The sequence below is a fragment of the Sus scrofa genome, chromosome 11 (assembly GCF_000003025.6).
Source record: "Sus scrofa isolate TJ Tabasco breed Duroc chromosome 11, Sscrofa11.1, whole genome shotgun sequence".
NCBI lineage: Eukaryota > Metazoa > Chordata > Mammalia > Artiodactyla > Suidae > Sus > Sus scrofa.
The window spans coordinates 67,542,900-67,555,349 of record NC_010453.5 but is presented as its reverse complement, the minus strand read 5'-3'; the positions used below and the strand labels follow the sequence as shown (position 1 = coordinate 67,555,349).

At 49.7% G+C, this 12,450-nt stretch overlaps 1 protein-coding gene across 2 annotated transcripts in view; it reads left to right on the top strand.

Moving 5' to 3' along the window:
• The window catches only part of STK24 (serine/threonine kinase 24), a 107,293-nt gene that overhangs the window by 10,293 nt on the left and 84,550 nt on the right, over positions 1 to 12,450 (top strand). Inside the window, exon 1 of one of the 2 annotated variants that reach the window (XM_013980632.2) lies at positions 9,763 to 10,246. The exons of the other annotated variant lie outside the window; for it this stretch is intronic. Within the exon in view, the coding sequence (XP_013836086.1) occupies positions 10,214 to 10,246 (33 nt within the window). The 5' untranslated portion in view covers positions 9,763 to 10,213. Of the gene's footprint in view, positions 1 to 9,762; positions 10,247 to 12,450 lie in introns of those variants that run through there. 2 annotated transcript variants of the gene reach the window in all.

The following is a 12,450-nucleotide window of genomic DNA, read 5'->3' as shown; positions in this document are numbered from 1 at the left end:
GGACTCAGGGTGGTTACGTTGCTGCTCGAACTCCTGATGAACTGAGCACCTGCTGCTGAAGAAAGGTTCGGTTTGAGCGCTCCTTTCCTGTGCTTGGCGCCTTCCCTTGTACCAAGAGGGAATTTGAAAGAAAAAGAAACAGAAGTACAGGGAATTGCTCACGTCCTCTGCGCTTCCGCCAGGAGGCAGGTGGCTTTCTCCTTCTGCCTCGCTGTTAACCTTAGGAGAAATAAATGAGAACAGTATGGAAATCCTATAAAATTGGATTGTGATGATCACTGTACAAGTATAAATGTAATAAATTCATTGAGTAATAAAAAAAAAATGAGAAAAGTTAAGGGTCCTTTGGCATTGCCATGTGGATGCCAGTCAAGAAGATAAAAACCTGCTGTCCTTAGTGGAAGGGAACTGAGTTTCATTGCACCCATCCCAGGGCCCCACTTGGAGAGCAGCTTACACCCCTGGCTGATCTGTGGGGGCTCTGCCAGGGGAGGGCCTTTGGACCAGATTTGCAGATGAGAAAATTCAGGCATATTGAAGCTTGACCGAGGCTCCTCAGCTGAGAGCAGAGCCCTGACTTTTGGTGCCAGCATCTGTGTCCTGCCCCCCCTACCCCCCCAACCCCCTGGTGGCCCCGTTTCCCTAGCGACCACAATGAGCATCCAGCTTCCGTGAGACCAGCCCAGTTCAGGGCCAGTAACGGCTGGTATTTTGGGCACTTTTATTTCCATGAGTTTGTTTTTTGACTTCTGAAGAAGGCTTGTGTTCCAGTGTTATTTTTAATTGGCTTCCTGGAGTTCGGGATTGTGGGGGTGGGGGATTGTGGGGGTGGGGGAAGGTGACGGGTCCCTGTTCTTCTCTTTCTCCCCTTCTCTCTGCTGAGCCCTTAGGCCATCCTTGGCGGGGGTGGGGGGGTGGAAGCCTTTGAGGGGCTTCTGATTATTGCCTCTCCAGTGGCCCAGGTTGTGCAGAAGTATTAACTGAAAAAAGTATCCTGTAACGACCTAACAGCGGTCTTCAGATCTCCAAGTTCATTCTCCAAGGAGGGGGGCCTTGGTCCACGGCAGAGCATCTGCTGTGGGGTTTGACTTTCTGACAGGTCGTCAGGTGTGTGGCTGCCTCAAGGACCACACTTTGAGAACCGCTGCACTGTAGCGTTAAAAATCCTTAAATCCGGAATTCCCGCTGTGGCCACAGCAGAAACGAATCCGACTGGGAACCATGAGGTTGAGGGTTCCGTCCCTAGCCTCATTCAGTGGGTTAAGGATCCAGCGTTGCCATGAGCTGTAGTGTAGCTCGCAGATGTGGCTTGGACCCCGAGTTTCTGTGGCTGTGATGTAGACCAGCAGCAGCAGCTCCGATTTGACCCCTAGCCTGGGAACCTCCATGCTGTGAGTGCAGCCCTAAAAAACAAACAAACAAACAAAAAAACCCCACAAAAACACAAAACACCGTAAATCCCTGCTGCTCCCTCCTGGGCAGCACCTGCAGCGGTGTGCATTTGAGGAGCTGCTCAGTGGATGTATTTCAGAGCCTGACTTTGGAACCTCTGCTCTAACTCTGGGAATTGAATAGGCCTTTGAATTGAAAGCGTTATTAGAACCTTCACTGTTTTAGCCTATATTACACACCTTTTGGGGGGGCAGGGGACGATGTGTGTTCTGCGTCTTTTTTTTTCTTTTTTTGTCTTTTTGCCATTTCTTGGGCCGCTCCCGCGGCATATGGAGGTTCCCAGGCTAGGGGTTAAATCGGAGCTGTAGCCGCTGGCCTATGCCACAGCCACAGCAATGAGGGATCTGAGCCGCATCTGCAACCTACACCACAGCTCACGGCAACATTGGATCCTTAACCCACTGAGCAAGGCTGGGGATCGAACCGGCAACCTCAGGGTTCCTAGTCAGATTTGTTAACCACTGTGCCACGACGGGAACTCCAATGATCTGGGTCTTTTTGACTGAGGAACCTTAACCTTGTCTTCTGAGAAATGCATCTGGCAGAACAGCCATCCATGGTGGTTTTGGAAACCCCTGAACCAGAACAGAGGCCCCGAGCCGATGCTCTCCTGCAGCCTTGCAGGATCCTTTCAACACTGTCATCACGTCACTCCCTGCTTAGAAACCTCTGGTGGCAGAAACGCCAGCTCAGGCCTTGTGTTCATACCGGCTTCATCTTGTGCTGCCTTCCAACACCCTCCCTGGTCTTTTTTGTTTTTTGTCTTTCTAGGGCTGCACCTATGGCATATGAAGGGGTCGAATTGGAGCTGCAGCTGCAGCTGCAGCTGCCAGCCTATACCACGGCCACAGCAATGCCAGATCCGAGCCGTGTCTGTGACCCACACCACAGCTCACGGCAACACCGGATCCTTAACCCACTGAGTGAGGCCAGGGATCGAACCTGCGTCCTCATGGATACCAGTGGGGTTAGTTAACCACTGAGCCACGATGGGAACTTCCTCTTTTTTCCCAATGGGATTGTAAGGGGAGACCCCCCAGGGAAGGTGCGCCTGCTTGGGGGTGAGTGCACAGGTAGGGAACGGGGCTCTCTTTGGGCAAAGTCCTTTTTCTTTTCTCTGGCTGTTCTCCTTAGCACTTACGATATACTCTTGTCTCTGCACTGAGAATAATGTTCCGGACTAATGGTCTTTTAAATGTTTGGCATGTCACAGTTTTGTTGACTTGATCTTTAATTCAATAACTGATCTGTACTTCTGTATTAGCAGTCTTTTATTAGAGTGTCTTATTGGAGTTCCCATCGTGGTGCAGCAGAAACGAATCCGACTAGTATCCATGAGGACACAGGTTCGATCCCTGGCCTCGCTCAGTGGGTTAAGGATCCAGTGTTGGTGAGAGCTGTGGTGTAGGTCGCAGACGTGGCTGTGGTGTCGTTGCTGTGGCTGTGGTGTAGGCCGGCAGCTGTAGCTCGGATTAGACCCCTAGCCTGGGAATCTCCACACGCGGTGGGTGTGGCCCTAAAAAGCGAAAAAAAAAAAAAAAAGTGTCTTATGATTAGCTAGACTTTGATCTTACCAGACTTGATCATTTGAAGATGGTTTTTTGGGGGGAGGGGGGTAGGGGACTTTTTCAAAGTGTGTTTCTTCAGTTCATTATTGGCTTTTTCCAGTATAAGGCTGGATGTTAAGCAGACCTAGGGAATGGACTGTCAGGAAAGGTAGTTGTGAGGTTTGGGTTCTTCTCTTTTCTTTGGTAATAAAGAATCTGAGGTGCTTCTAGACCCCCCTGTTTGTGTCATTCAGAATGCCTGCCTCCACATTGTCTTCCGCAGGAAAACCTGAAGGGTTTACATTAAGTGAAACTGCTTGCATTTCCTGGCCAGGTCACACAGCCTGCCTGCATTTATCTGTGCTGTGTGTGTGTGTGTGGCTGAAACTGCACACCTGCCAGTGGTGGGGGTCTCAGGTCACACTCCCGGGGGGCCGGGGGCCGTTAGCCCTGGCACCGGGGTGTGGCCCTAGATGGTGTGGGAAGGGGTTCCGTTACCCCATCCTGTGAAGGGGTCACAGAGAAGAAAGTAGTTTTTAAGTGGCGAGCGCTTTTCGCGGTGAGCTGCCTGTTGTCTTTCTCTTGGATGAATTACTGTGTATGTGAAGCAGAGGGTTTCTTGAGAGGAGGAGGCCTTCTCAACCCTCCTCAAAAGAAATAAATATTCATATGTGCGCGTGTATGTGTACAAAACGTGCTCTTTTATTTGTTTTCTTCACGGATATCTGGAGAATCTGATGATACCTGCATCAGTAGGGAGCCTCAGAGAAGCTTGTGGTGTAGCGCGCCTGGTCAGAAAGAATTTTTCCTCTTTGTATTTGCAAAGGAACAGAATTGGGATTTCTTTTATATTTCCAAGAGGAACAAAATCCTCAATGTCCTGGAAAATAATTGGAGGGCAGAGTTATAAAGATGGGTGGGGAAGTACTTTTAGCCTTTTCAAAATGGTAAAATTCTCAATGTTTTTATACCTGGCCTGTTGCATAGATTGTTCCTTACGATGTTAGCTGTCGTGGGTCAGATTAGGCTGTTGTTGGAATCCTGTGAAAATGCTCCCTCTCTTGGTTGGTCTTTTGCATCAGAGCAGCGATGGTCCCGCTTGCTTGTGCTGGGGTATGTGCACTGGGAAGGCCCTTTGAGCGGAGGGCTTTGGGGTGCTTATCTGCAGGCGTGGAGCCCCTTTCCCACTGCAGGTTGTCTGCACACAGTCTATTAAAACTAGTGTGCAGTAGGGGTTTGATGATGGGACAGAAGGCAGCCCCGTGCCCGCAATGGAAAAACCCCCTCCCTCCACCGCCACTACACTATTTTTAAAGCAAAAGCACCTGTAATCCCAGTGCTTGAATAGATCCGCTTCCTCCTCGCTCATTTTCCAGCTGTGGCGTCTGCTCTCTCGTGTGTGTCTTTAGATAAGGGTACTTCTGCGCGGTGCGCTTGGGTATTGTTTTCCGCCCAGAACGGGCCGTAAGTGTCGTCCCCCATCGTGGCACAGCTTCCACCTGATGATTTGGATGGCGTGCCTGACCCCCCTCTTTCGTGGAAGGCGTGCCCCCATCCTTAGGACTCGGAGTTCTGGCCAGAGGCACATTCCTCGTTGGCGTGGTTAGATAGCATTGCTTTGCTTTCTTTTGGCCTTTGGAGAAAGGAAGACTTCGTCACCCTCCCGCCCCCGCAGCAGCAGCAGCAGCAGCAGCAGCAGCAGCGTTACTGGGCAGCGCGGTGACGGGTGTCACTGCCCGCGTTTTGCGGGTTCCGGCCGCTGCGCTTACAGCAGGAAGCCAGATACTCAGCGATGGTGTTCACGCGGGGCCCCTTCCCCGTCACAGCTGTATCCTAAACCGCGGGCCTCGCTTGGGGCGGGGGCCCCGCAGCTTCTGTGGGTGTGTACACGGGGGTGTTACCGTGAGCATTAACTCAGACCAGCAAACCCCCTCCTTTCGGGCTCTCTCTCCCCTGTGGATGAAGCAGGCGTTGCCTGGCCCGGGGGGGGGGGGTGCCTTCATCTTCTTCGGATCCACGTCTTGTGTGCGGGGTAGATGCTCCGGTTTTCAGATGGCCCTGACGTCCTGGGTGGCTCTTTCTAGCCTTTGACTTAATGAAAAGTGGTGGAACCTGCAGAAGTGCACAGGATGAGAACAAGTGCAAATGTCGTGACCTAAAATGATGGGTGGGCGTGGACGTTCCCCCCCAAACTAGGAGGGTCCTGCTTTTTCATAGATGTGCAGCGTGTGTGTTTTGAGCGGCTGGGCGGTCAGCATTGAGGTCATTCCGTGAATTCCTGTTTCCCGCACGGTGCACGTGCGAGTGAGGGTCTGCCGGCCGAGGAGGCGCCTCTGGGAGGCGGAGGCTGTGGATCGCCCCGCATTGCTTCAGCTTCTCCTGCCACGAGGACTCAGACCAGGGAACATCTTCCCTCCAAGAGAGGCAGGAAAAACTCTTGGTTGTCAGAGGCCTTGGGGATTTTGGATGATGGCCATGGACCTATACTCTCGCCCTTCTACCATCTGTATATTTAATGTATAGAAAAACTTGAAAAATAAAAGGAAATAATATGAAAATACAGCATTACTGCATTTTGCTAGAATGTGCTTGCTTTTTGCTTGTCTTTTCGGGCTGCACCTGCGGCATGTGGAACCTCCTGGGCGAGGGGTTGAATTGGAGCTGCAGCCGCCGGCCTAGGCCACAGCCACGGCAACGGGGGATCCTTAACCCCCGGAGTGAGGCCAGGGATCAAACCTGTGTCCTCACACAGTGCTGGGTGCCTAATCCACTGAGCCACAGCTTTTTTCTTTATACACATTGAAGTTTTTCTTCTTTATTATGACTGAGTGTCTTTAGTTGTTCAACTCTTAGCACAGTGATCACAGAAAGGGAAGCTTGTCGGATAGAACCGTTGATGAAGAGCGTTGTCAGACTTTGTGAGGCTCTTGGCTGTTTTAAGCTGAAACACTGTGTAGCAGTGGCGCCAATGTGGCCCTTGACTTTGTAGCATTAGAGTTAACGAGGGACTTAGTAACGTTGCAGTTTGTAGTTTATTTCCACCATCACCACTGTTAAAGTTCGATGCAAGAAGAAGCAGATTTTTTTCATGTGTCAGAAATAGTTTGAAATAGGGCTGTTCCCAAGTACATTTCGTATGTTGTTTGTAAGTTTGTTGTTTGGAAATCTCGCATGTTTTCTTACAGAAACGAATTTCATAAAACAGCAGTTAAGTTGTGAAGCTAGGCGAGAAAAGTCTAACGGAGCTTTGCTTTAGGAGTTAGTTCCTGGTTCGGAAGGCAGGAAGCTAGTTGGTATGAGAGAATCGGAGCAGGAAGACCTGACTTTTCTTGGCCCAGGACTGGCCCTGTGCAACGCTTCTGAGTTGACCTGGGTCTCCTGGGCTTTGCTGGGCCTCGCTGTCACCTCCAGTCCCTTTGTCCTCCATCCTTTAATGCCTTCCTCATCCTGCAGCTGTGGTGGGGCACCCTCTGGGCTGCATTTCTTTGAGAAGTTCTCAGTGAGAGAGTCCTGTTCCTCTTTTTTTTTTTTTTTTTTTTTTGTCTTTTTGCTATTTCTTTGGGCCGCTCCCGCGGCATATGGAGGTTCCCAGGCTAGGGGTCCAATCGGAGCTGCAGCCCCCGGCCTACGCCAGAGCCACAGCAACTCGGGATCCGAGCTGCGTCTGCAACCTACACCACAGCTCATGGCAACGCCGGATCATTAACCCACTGAGCAAGGGCAGGGACCGAACCCGCAACCTCATGGTTCCTAGTCGGATTCGTTAACCACTGCGCCACGACGGGAACTCCCTGTTCCTCTTTTTAAAGTTGATTTTGGCTGCGTTGGGAAAACATTTCTACTAGTTCGTGCGCAGCAGCCTTTCTTAATCAGAGGACGAAAGAATGTGTGTTGATCTAAATAGATATCTAATAGGTAGACTATCCAGCCGTGGAAAACGGGTGGCATGATATAAGAGTGGCGGTGCGGGCTGCCGGGGGATCTGCCGTGTGGCCGACACTGTCCTGGCCTGGGATCCGGAGGATGAGCGGTAGCCCTGCCTTCAGAGGCCTTATCATCTCATAGCAGAGGCACGTGTGTGAACGTACATTTCCCTGGGATCATGGAGTTGTAGAAGGAAGTATGAGGCGCACAAGTAGCGCAGAGGATGGGGTGATGTCGAGAGGTGGCCGTTTGAAGATCAAAAAGGAAATGATGGCCGATCTTTTTTTTTTTTTAAAGGAGGACTCCAGACAGAATAGAATGTTCAAAAGCCTAAGAGTTTTTGTTTGTTTTTAATAGCACAGAGTATTTGAAAAAGCACAAGGAATTCAGTTTTGCTGGAAAGAAAAAGGAGAACAAGAGAGATGAAGCTGAAGAGGTAACTGGGGACCCGCTCAGAAAGGACCGTGCCGTGTGGTGTGGACGTCAGTGTGTTAGGTGGTGCGGCATTCCCGGGAGTGTTTGAGGTGGCAGAATGAGGCCAGTATTGTTTTGCAGTCGGGTGCTTGGACTGCAGAGGGGAGAGGCTGGTCCCTCAGCCAGGGCACCCCACCTGGAGGGAGACATCAGAGGGGCAAGAGACGGAGGGACCGGAGGGATTCAGGAGGGAGCAGAATGGGTCTGGTTGGTGATGGGGGGAGGGAGGGAGCCATCCTGGGATGGCCTTTAGGGATCTGGCTCGGGTATATGGGTGAATGGGTCTTGGGGCCGCCAATTGGCATAGGTGATGGGGGACTGCCATAGAGAAGGGGTCTTATTTCAGAGGCCTGGAATGTAGGTGGAGGAAGTGAGTGGGTGGTTCCATGCGTGACTCTGGAGCCTGGGGAAGAGTTCAGGTTAGGGACCGAGGCTGGTGATTTATTAATTAGGTCAGCAGTGATGATTAGCAGTAGGAGAATGGGCGCGAGCCTGGTAAGGAGAATGCTTGGCTAGGGAGGAGCCGGAGTTTCAGACCTCGCAGGCACCTGGGTGCTCCACCTGGCTTTACCTGTTACTCTCGGAGAATGCCAACTCGGCGAACTCTGCTGTCCTGTGTCAGGGCAGTTGGTGTCAGGGATTGCCACCCCTGGTCCCCAGGTGGATGGATGGGGGCAGCAGGCGCTGTGTGGCTAATTGGTTACCTGTGGAAGCAGTTCATGAGCCGATTGTCCAGAAGGCAAGAGCAGCTTGTAGTTTCTTAGGTGATGGGAGTTTTATTGAATAACTCATATGCCAGAGCTCCGGATACCTCGAATATACTGAATTTTGACCCTGATATCCTTTATGTGTAGTTTAATGAATGTCACTCCTGAAAGGGATCAGAAGGTAGCTTTCCACTGAGCTGGGTAGCAGATTTTAACGAGGATGTTGTTCCGATGTCTTAGTCCATGGTCACACCTGCAGAAATCACTGCAGAAGTCTCTAGGGTAAGTGAACCAAGCAGGCTTTTGTTTTACCCGAGATGGGTGATGCTGAGGTTCCTGTGGTGCTTCTTACTGGGCCTGGTGCACCTGGAGAGTAATCAGGAAAAATGAAAGCCATGTTAGGGATGGATTGTCTTGTTAATGAAATAATTCGCTTTAATATTAGTACAGCTTAATCATCTTAAAATGCCAGTTTTCTCCCTGCCCCCCCCCACTAAAATGCCAGTTTTAAGTGAGAAGGGGATTTTGGAGTTTGTTTGCGTTCATTTACTTTTAGTTTATCTAATCTCTAAGAGGCCTGATCTAGGATACTTGGGGGTCTGAAGAAGACAATTTGTAAAACTTGGCAGGTTAAATCAGAACTCCTGTCTTATGACTGTTTTAGCCAGAGGTAATTTTAATAATTAAATTGAAATGGCCTATTTAAAAATTCAGTTCTGTAAAGAGCGGTGGGCATTAAGTATTTTGGGGGACAGGGTGCCTGGAGCAACAGAGATAATAATTTTTTATTATTTGTTTTTATTTTTGTTTATTTGTTAAGATAGTCATTTTTTAAAACAGACTTTATTTTTTAGAGCAGTTTGGGTTCACAGCAGAGTCGAGTGGAAGATGCAGAGATTTCCCCAGGTACCCTCTGCCCCCTGTCCCTGTCGGGTTCCTGCACCAGCTTGCGGTTGTCACGGTCGATGAACCGCCATTGCCGCCTCTTAGCACCAAAGTCCCGCTTCAGAAGAGAGGTTTTCTTTTTCCTTTTCCAAATTGGGCTGAATGTACTTGACTGAATGTAGGCTCTCTGGGTGGTGGTGTTTTCTTTCGCGTGCTTCGAGTTGGGCCTCTAGAACAAAATAGGCTTTCTACGAAAATGGCTTCGGGGGAAGGCTGGCCATGACCGTGAACCTTCATGGGAGGCCGGGGTGTCAGGAAGCACAGCTGGACTTGGGGGATAGGTACTGGCGGTTTGTCTCTTGAGAAGATAAAACTCAAGAGGAAGGAGGATGCTCTTACTTGAAGGAGGGGGAGGAAAAGGGCAGAAGAGTGAAGCTTTTACCTTCTCAGTTGGCAACGACTACCGGTGATGTTTCCTGAGTTAGGATGGAAGCCCCTTTGCCAAAGATGGGAGCACCCAGCGGCCTTACAGCCGTGATTGTCAATTGGAAATAAGTGTGTTCAGGAGTTAAAGGCGTGAGCAAGATTCCTGTGGAAGAGTCGGGGCCATGAAGTTAAAGCGTGCGGATGTGCCCGCCAGCTCTGGGCGCTTCCCCCAAGCTGGGTGGGGACGTTAAACGAACGGAGGACGTTGCTGAGCTGACTCGAAGGTTAGCTGACCATATTTCAGGTGGTTGGAACAAGAGATTCTTTTAACGGGAACCTTTGTGTTTCACTGCCTGTGTTGCCTAGAGTCTCAGGGAGTTACCAGTAGCGTGGCTTGAGCAACAGCCCAGTGGCAGAGGCCCCAGAGTCGGGACCCCCGGGGGTCTAGCCCAGGCTCATGACCGGGGGCTGGTCTGTTCCTTAGAATTTAGGGTTTGCTGGAGAGATTGGGATGCACGTTGGAGGTCATACGTAGAGGAAGGAGTTTGCTCCTTTTTCACAGAGAAAGATGCAGTGGGAGCGGGAAGAGTGAGGTGTGTGTGTCAGGCCTGTGATTTGGGGATACCCCCCTGGGACGGGTCAGCTCCCTGACCCTTGGGTGATTTGTCTTTATCCAGCCAGGACTTGAAATTTCCACGTGCCAGTTGTCTGCATTTCAACTACTCCTGCGTGTAATTTGGCAGCCGTGACTCAGAAGAAGAAAGCAGCTAAGGCTTCAGGTCACTCTGTGACGGGAACATGGGCTCATTTGTGATGTACCAGTTTAAAAAGGTCAATGTTCATGGTTCTCAGAAAAACTATACTGTGTGTGTGTTTTTCTGTCCTTGTATATAGACGAGTGCACTAAGTCCAAGAGAAACGAGTAACTGGTAGGAGGAGGAGGTGGATTTGAACCCACACGCACCTGGCCGCAGGTGCCATGTTCTTTTCTTCGCACCCTGCCGGGTTCTACAGTGGCCTCGCGACCTGGCCGGGAGAGTTAAGGTGTCACTTGAGTTCTCGAGGGAGAAGGGAGGGACGGGTGACCCAGCCCCATCAAGGGCGTGGCCTCCCTGAGGATTTAGCTGCAGCTTGTTCAGTGGAAGAACTGCAGCTGGGGGTGGATTTACTGGAGTAGTTGATTGCAGGGGTGACGGAGGCGGTGGTGTTGGCGTCTAGAAAAGGTGACTTGGATGTGTTGCGCTTTTTTGGGGTTGGTTCGGTTGTTCAGAAAGAGTTGGTAATAAGGCCAAGGTTATTGGGTTAATTGCTGAATACAACTGAGAGCTTGTAGAGAAATCAAGGATTGGCCATTAAAGGTTACACCTGCTAACCTTCCCCGCCCCCATGGCGCGCGCGTGCGCGCGCGCTCACACACACATACGCACGTACCCTTTTGAGAATCAGTGAACAAGAGGTGTCTTGGTGCAAATACTGGGAGAACAATGCACAGCCAGCACCCTGGTCACGTTTTTTATCTGCATCATTAAAAAAAATTTTTTTTTAATGTAAAAAGATTGTTTCTTAAGACAGGTGTGGGAAGAAGGAACTCGGAGGCATTAGAGGGCCTCAGAGGTCAAGGCGTGAATAACTCTGAAAGGGTTAATGTGGAATGTCAGTTTTTCGTTGAGAAAATCCATCCTGGCTCTTTTGAATCTGTTGCTTGGTTCTCGATGCCTTTCTGGAAGTGAGAAATAGGAATTTAACTTTCCAGGATGGAGGCTGGGCCACCTGCATTTGTGGGGTTGGAGATAAGGGCTGTTGTGGAGGGTGGGCAGCCAGCCCGCTTGTCTTGGGGTTGGTTGGAAGGAGCCCAGGAGAAGGACATTGGGCAGCCTGGTGGTGGGTGAGGCCTCTGCTGCCTGTGATAGCGCTGGAGTTGGTCCGAATGGAAGGACGCGTGCCTCTGTTCACTGTGTTCTTGGCAGAGCTGGTCACCTTATGGCAGTGTCATCCATGTCACCTGCGCTTTTTGCCAGGTCTGATAATTTCATCATCACCCCCCCCCCAAATACAGAAAGGCTTTTAAAATGAATTACTCAACGGTTATTTGATTTTTTTGTAACATTATTGAGAGAAGGCAAGTGGGTCTTTGAGGGTGGGAGGTCCTTTCGTTTATGGGCCCGACCACCTGAGGTCTGCCTGGCCTGGCAGGACATGCCTAGTGGCAGGACGTCGTCTTCAGGGAGAAGGTGACCAGTGCCACGTGCAGGCTCTGAGAGGGCTTTGCTCAGTGTCTGTCGTGGAAGGCGACTCCGTCATCAGCTGGACCCTGCAACCTCCTCAGCTTCGGTCTTGTTACATCTTATTCTTTGCCTGGAAGTGAGAAGCCACATGTCATTAAATGTTCCCTCTTTTAAATGGAACGATTTCATACAGCATAAGTTATTTCTGTTCCCTTATTCTTCAGTGAAAGATTTTAGACAAAGATTTTAAGAGGGGTGTTGAATTACCGTGAACTCCCAGTTTCTTTTTAATTCACATTTCCGTTTAGCTTCAGAAAACAAAATTAAATAAATGCCAGATGTAGCAGGAATTACCTTCTCTTGAGATTTTCAGAGGATTTATTTTTTTGTGTGTTTTTGTTTACCGGTTCTCTGTATGGAGAAGATTGTTTAAAAGTAATGTAGTAATTGCAGTGTTTGGTATGATATAATTCAGAATGTGTAATCTAATATAGAAGGACATTTGCTGCTTTTGGCCTTTGTCGTCACCCGCATTGGTTTAGGGCGATGGGTTAGCGATGTCTGGTGACTGATCTTTTGTAGCTATGGATTGACGTGATCCAAGAAATCTGGATGGTAAGCTTAAAAATCTTTTTCCTGAGCTTAGGCCTGGCTTTTTTTGATTGTTTTAAAGTGTGTGTTTGTGTTAATTAAAAATAGAAATATTATAGCTTTGCCTTTCTTACCAAATTTGCCAAATAAACCCAATTTAAACAATTGGGACAGTGCAGAAAGATTTAAAAAAACGTGGATAACAGCTGTTAATATGTT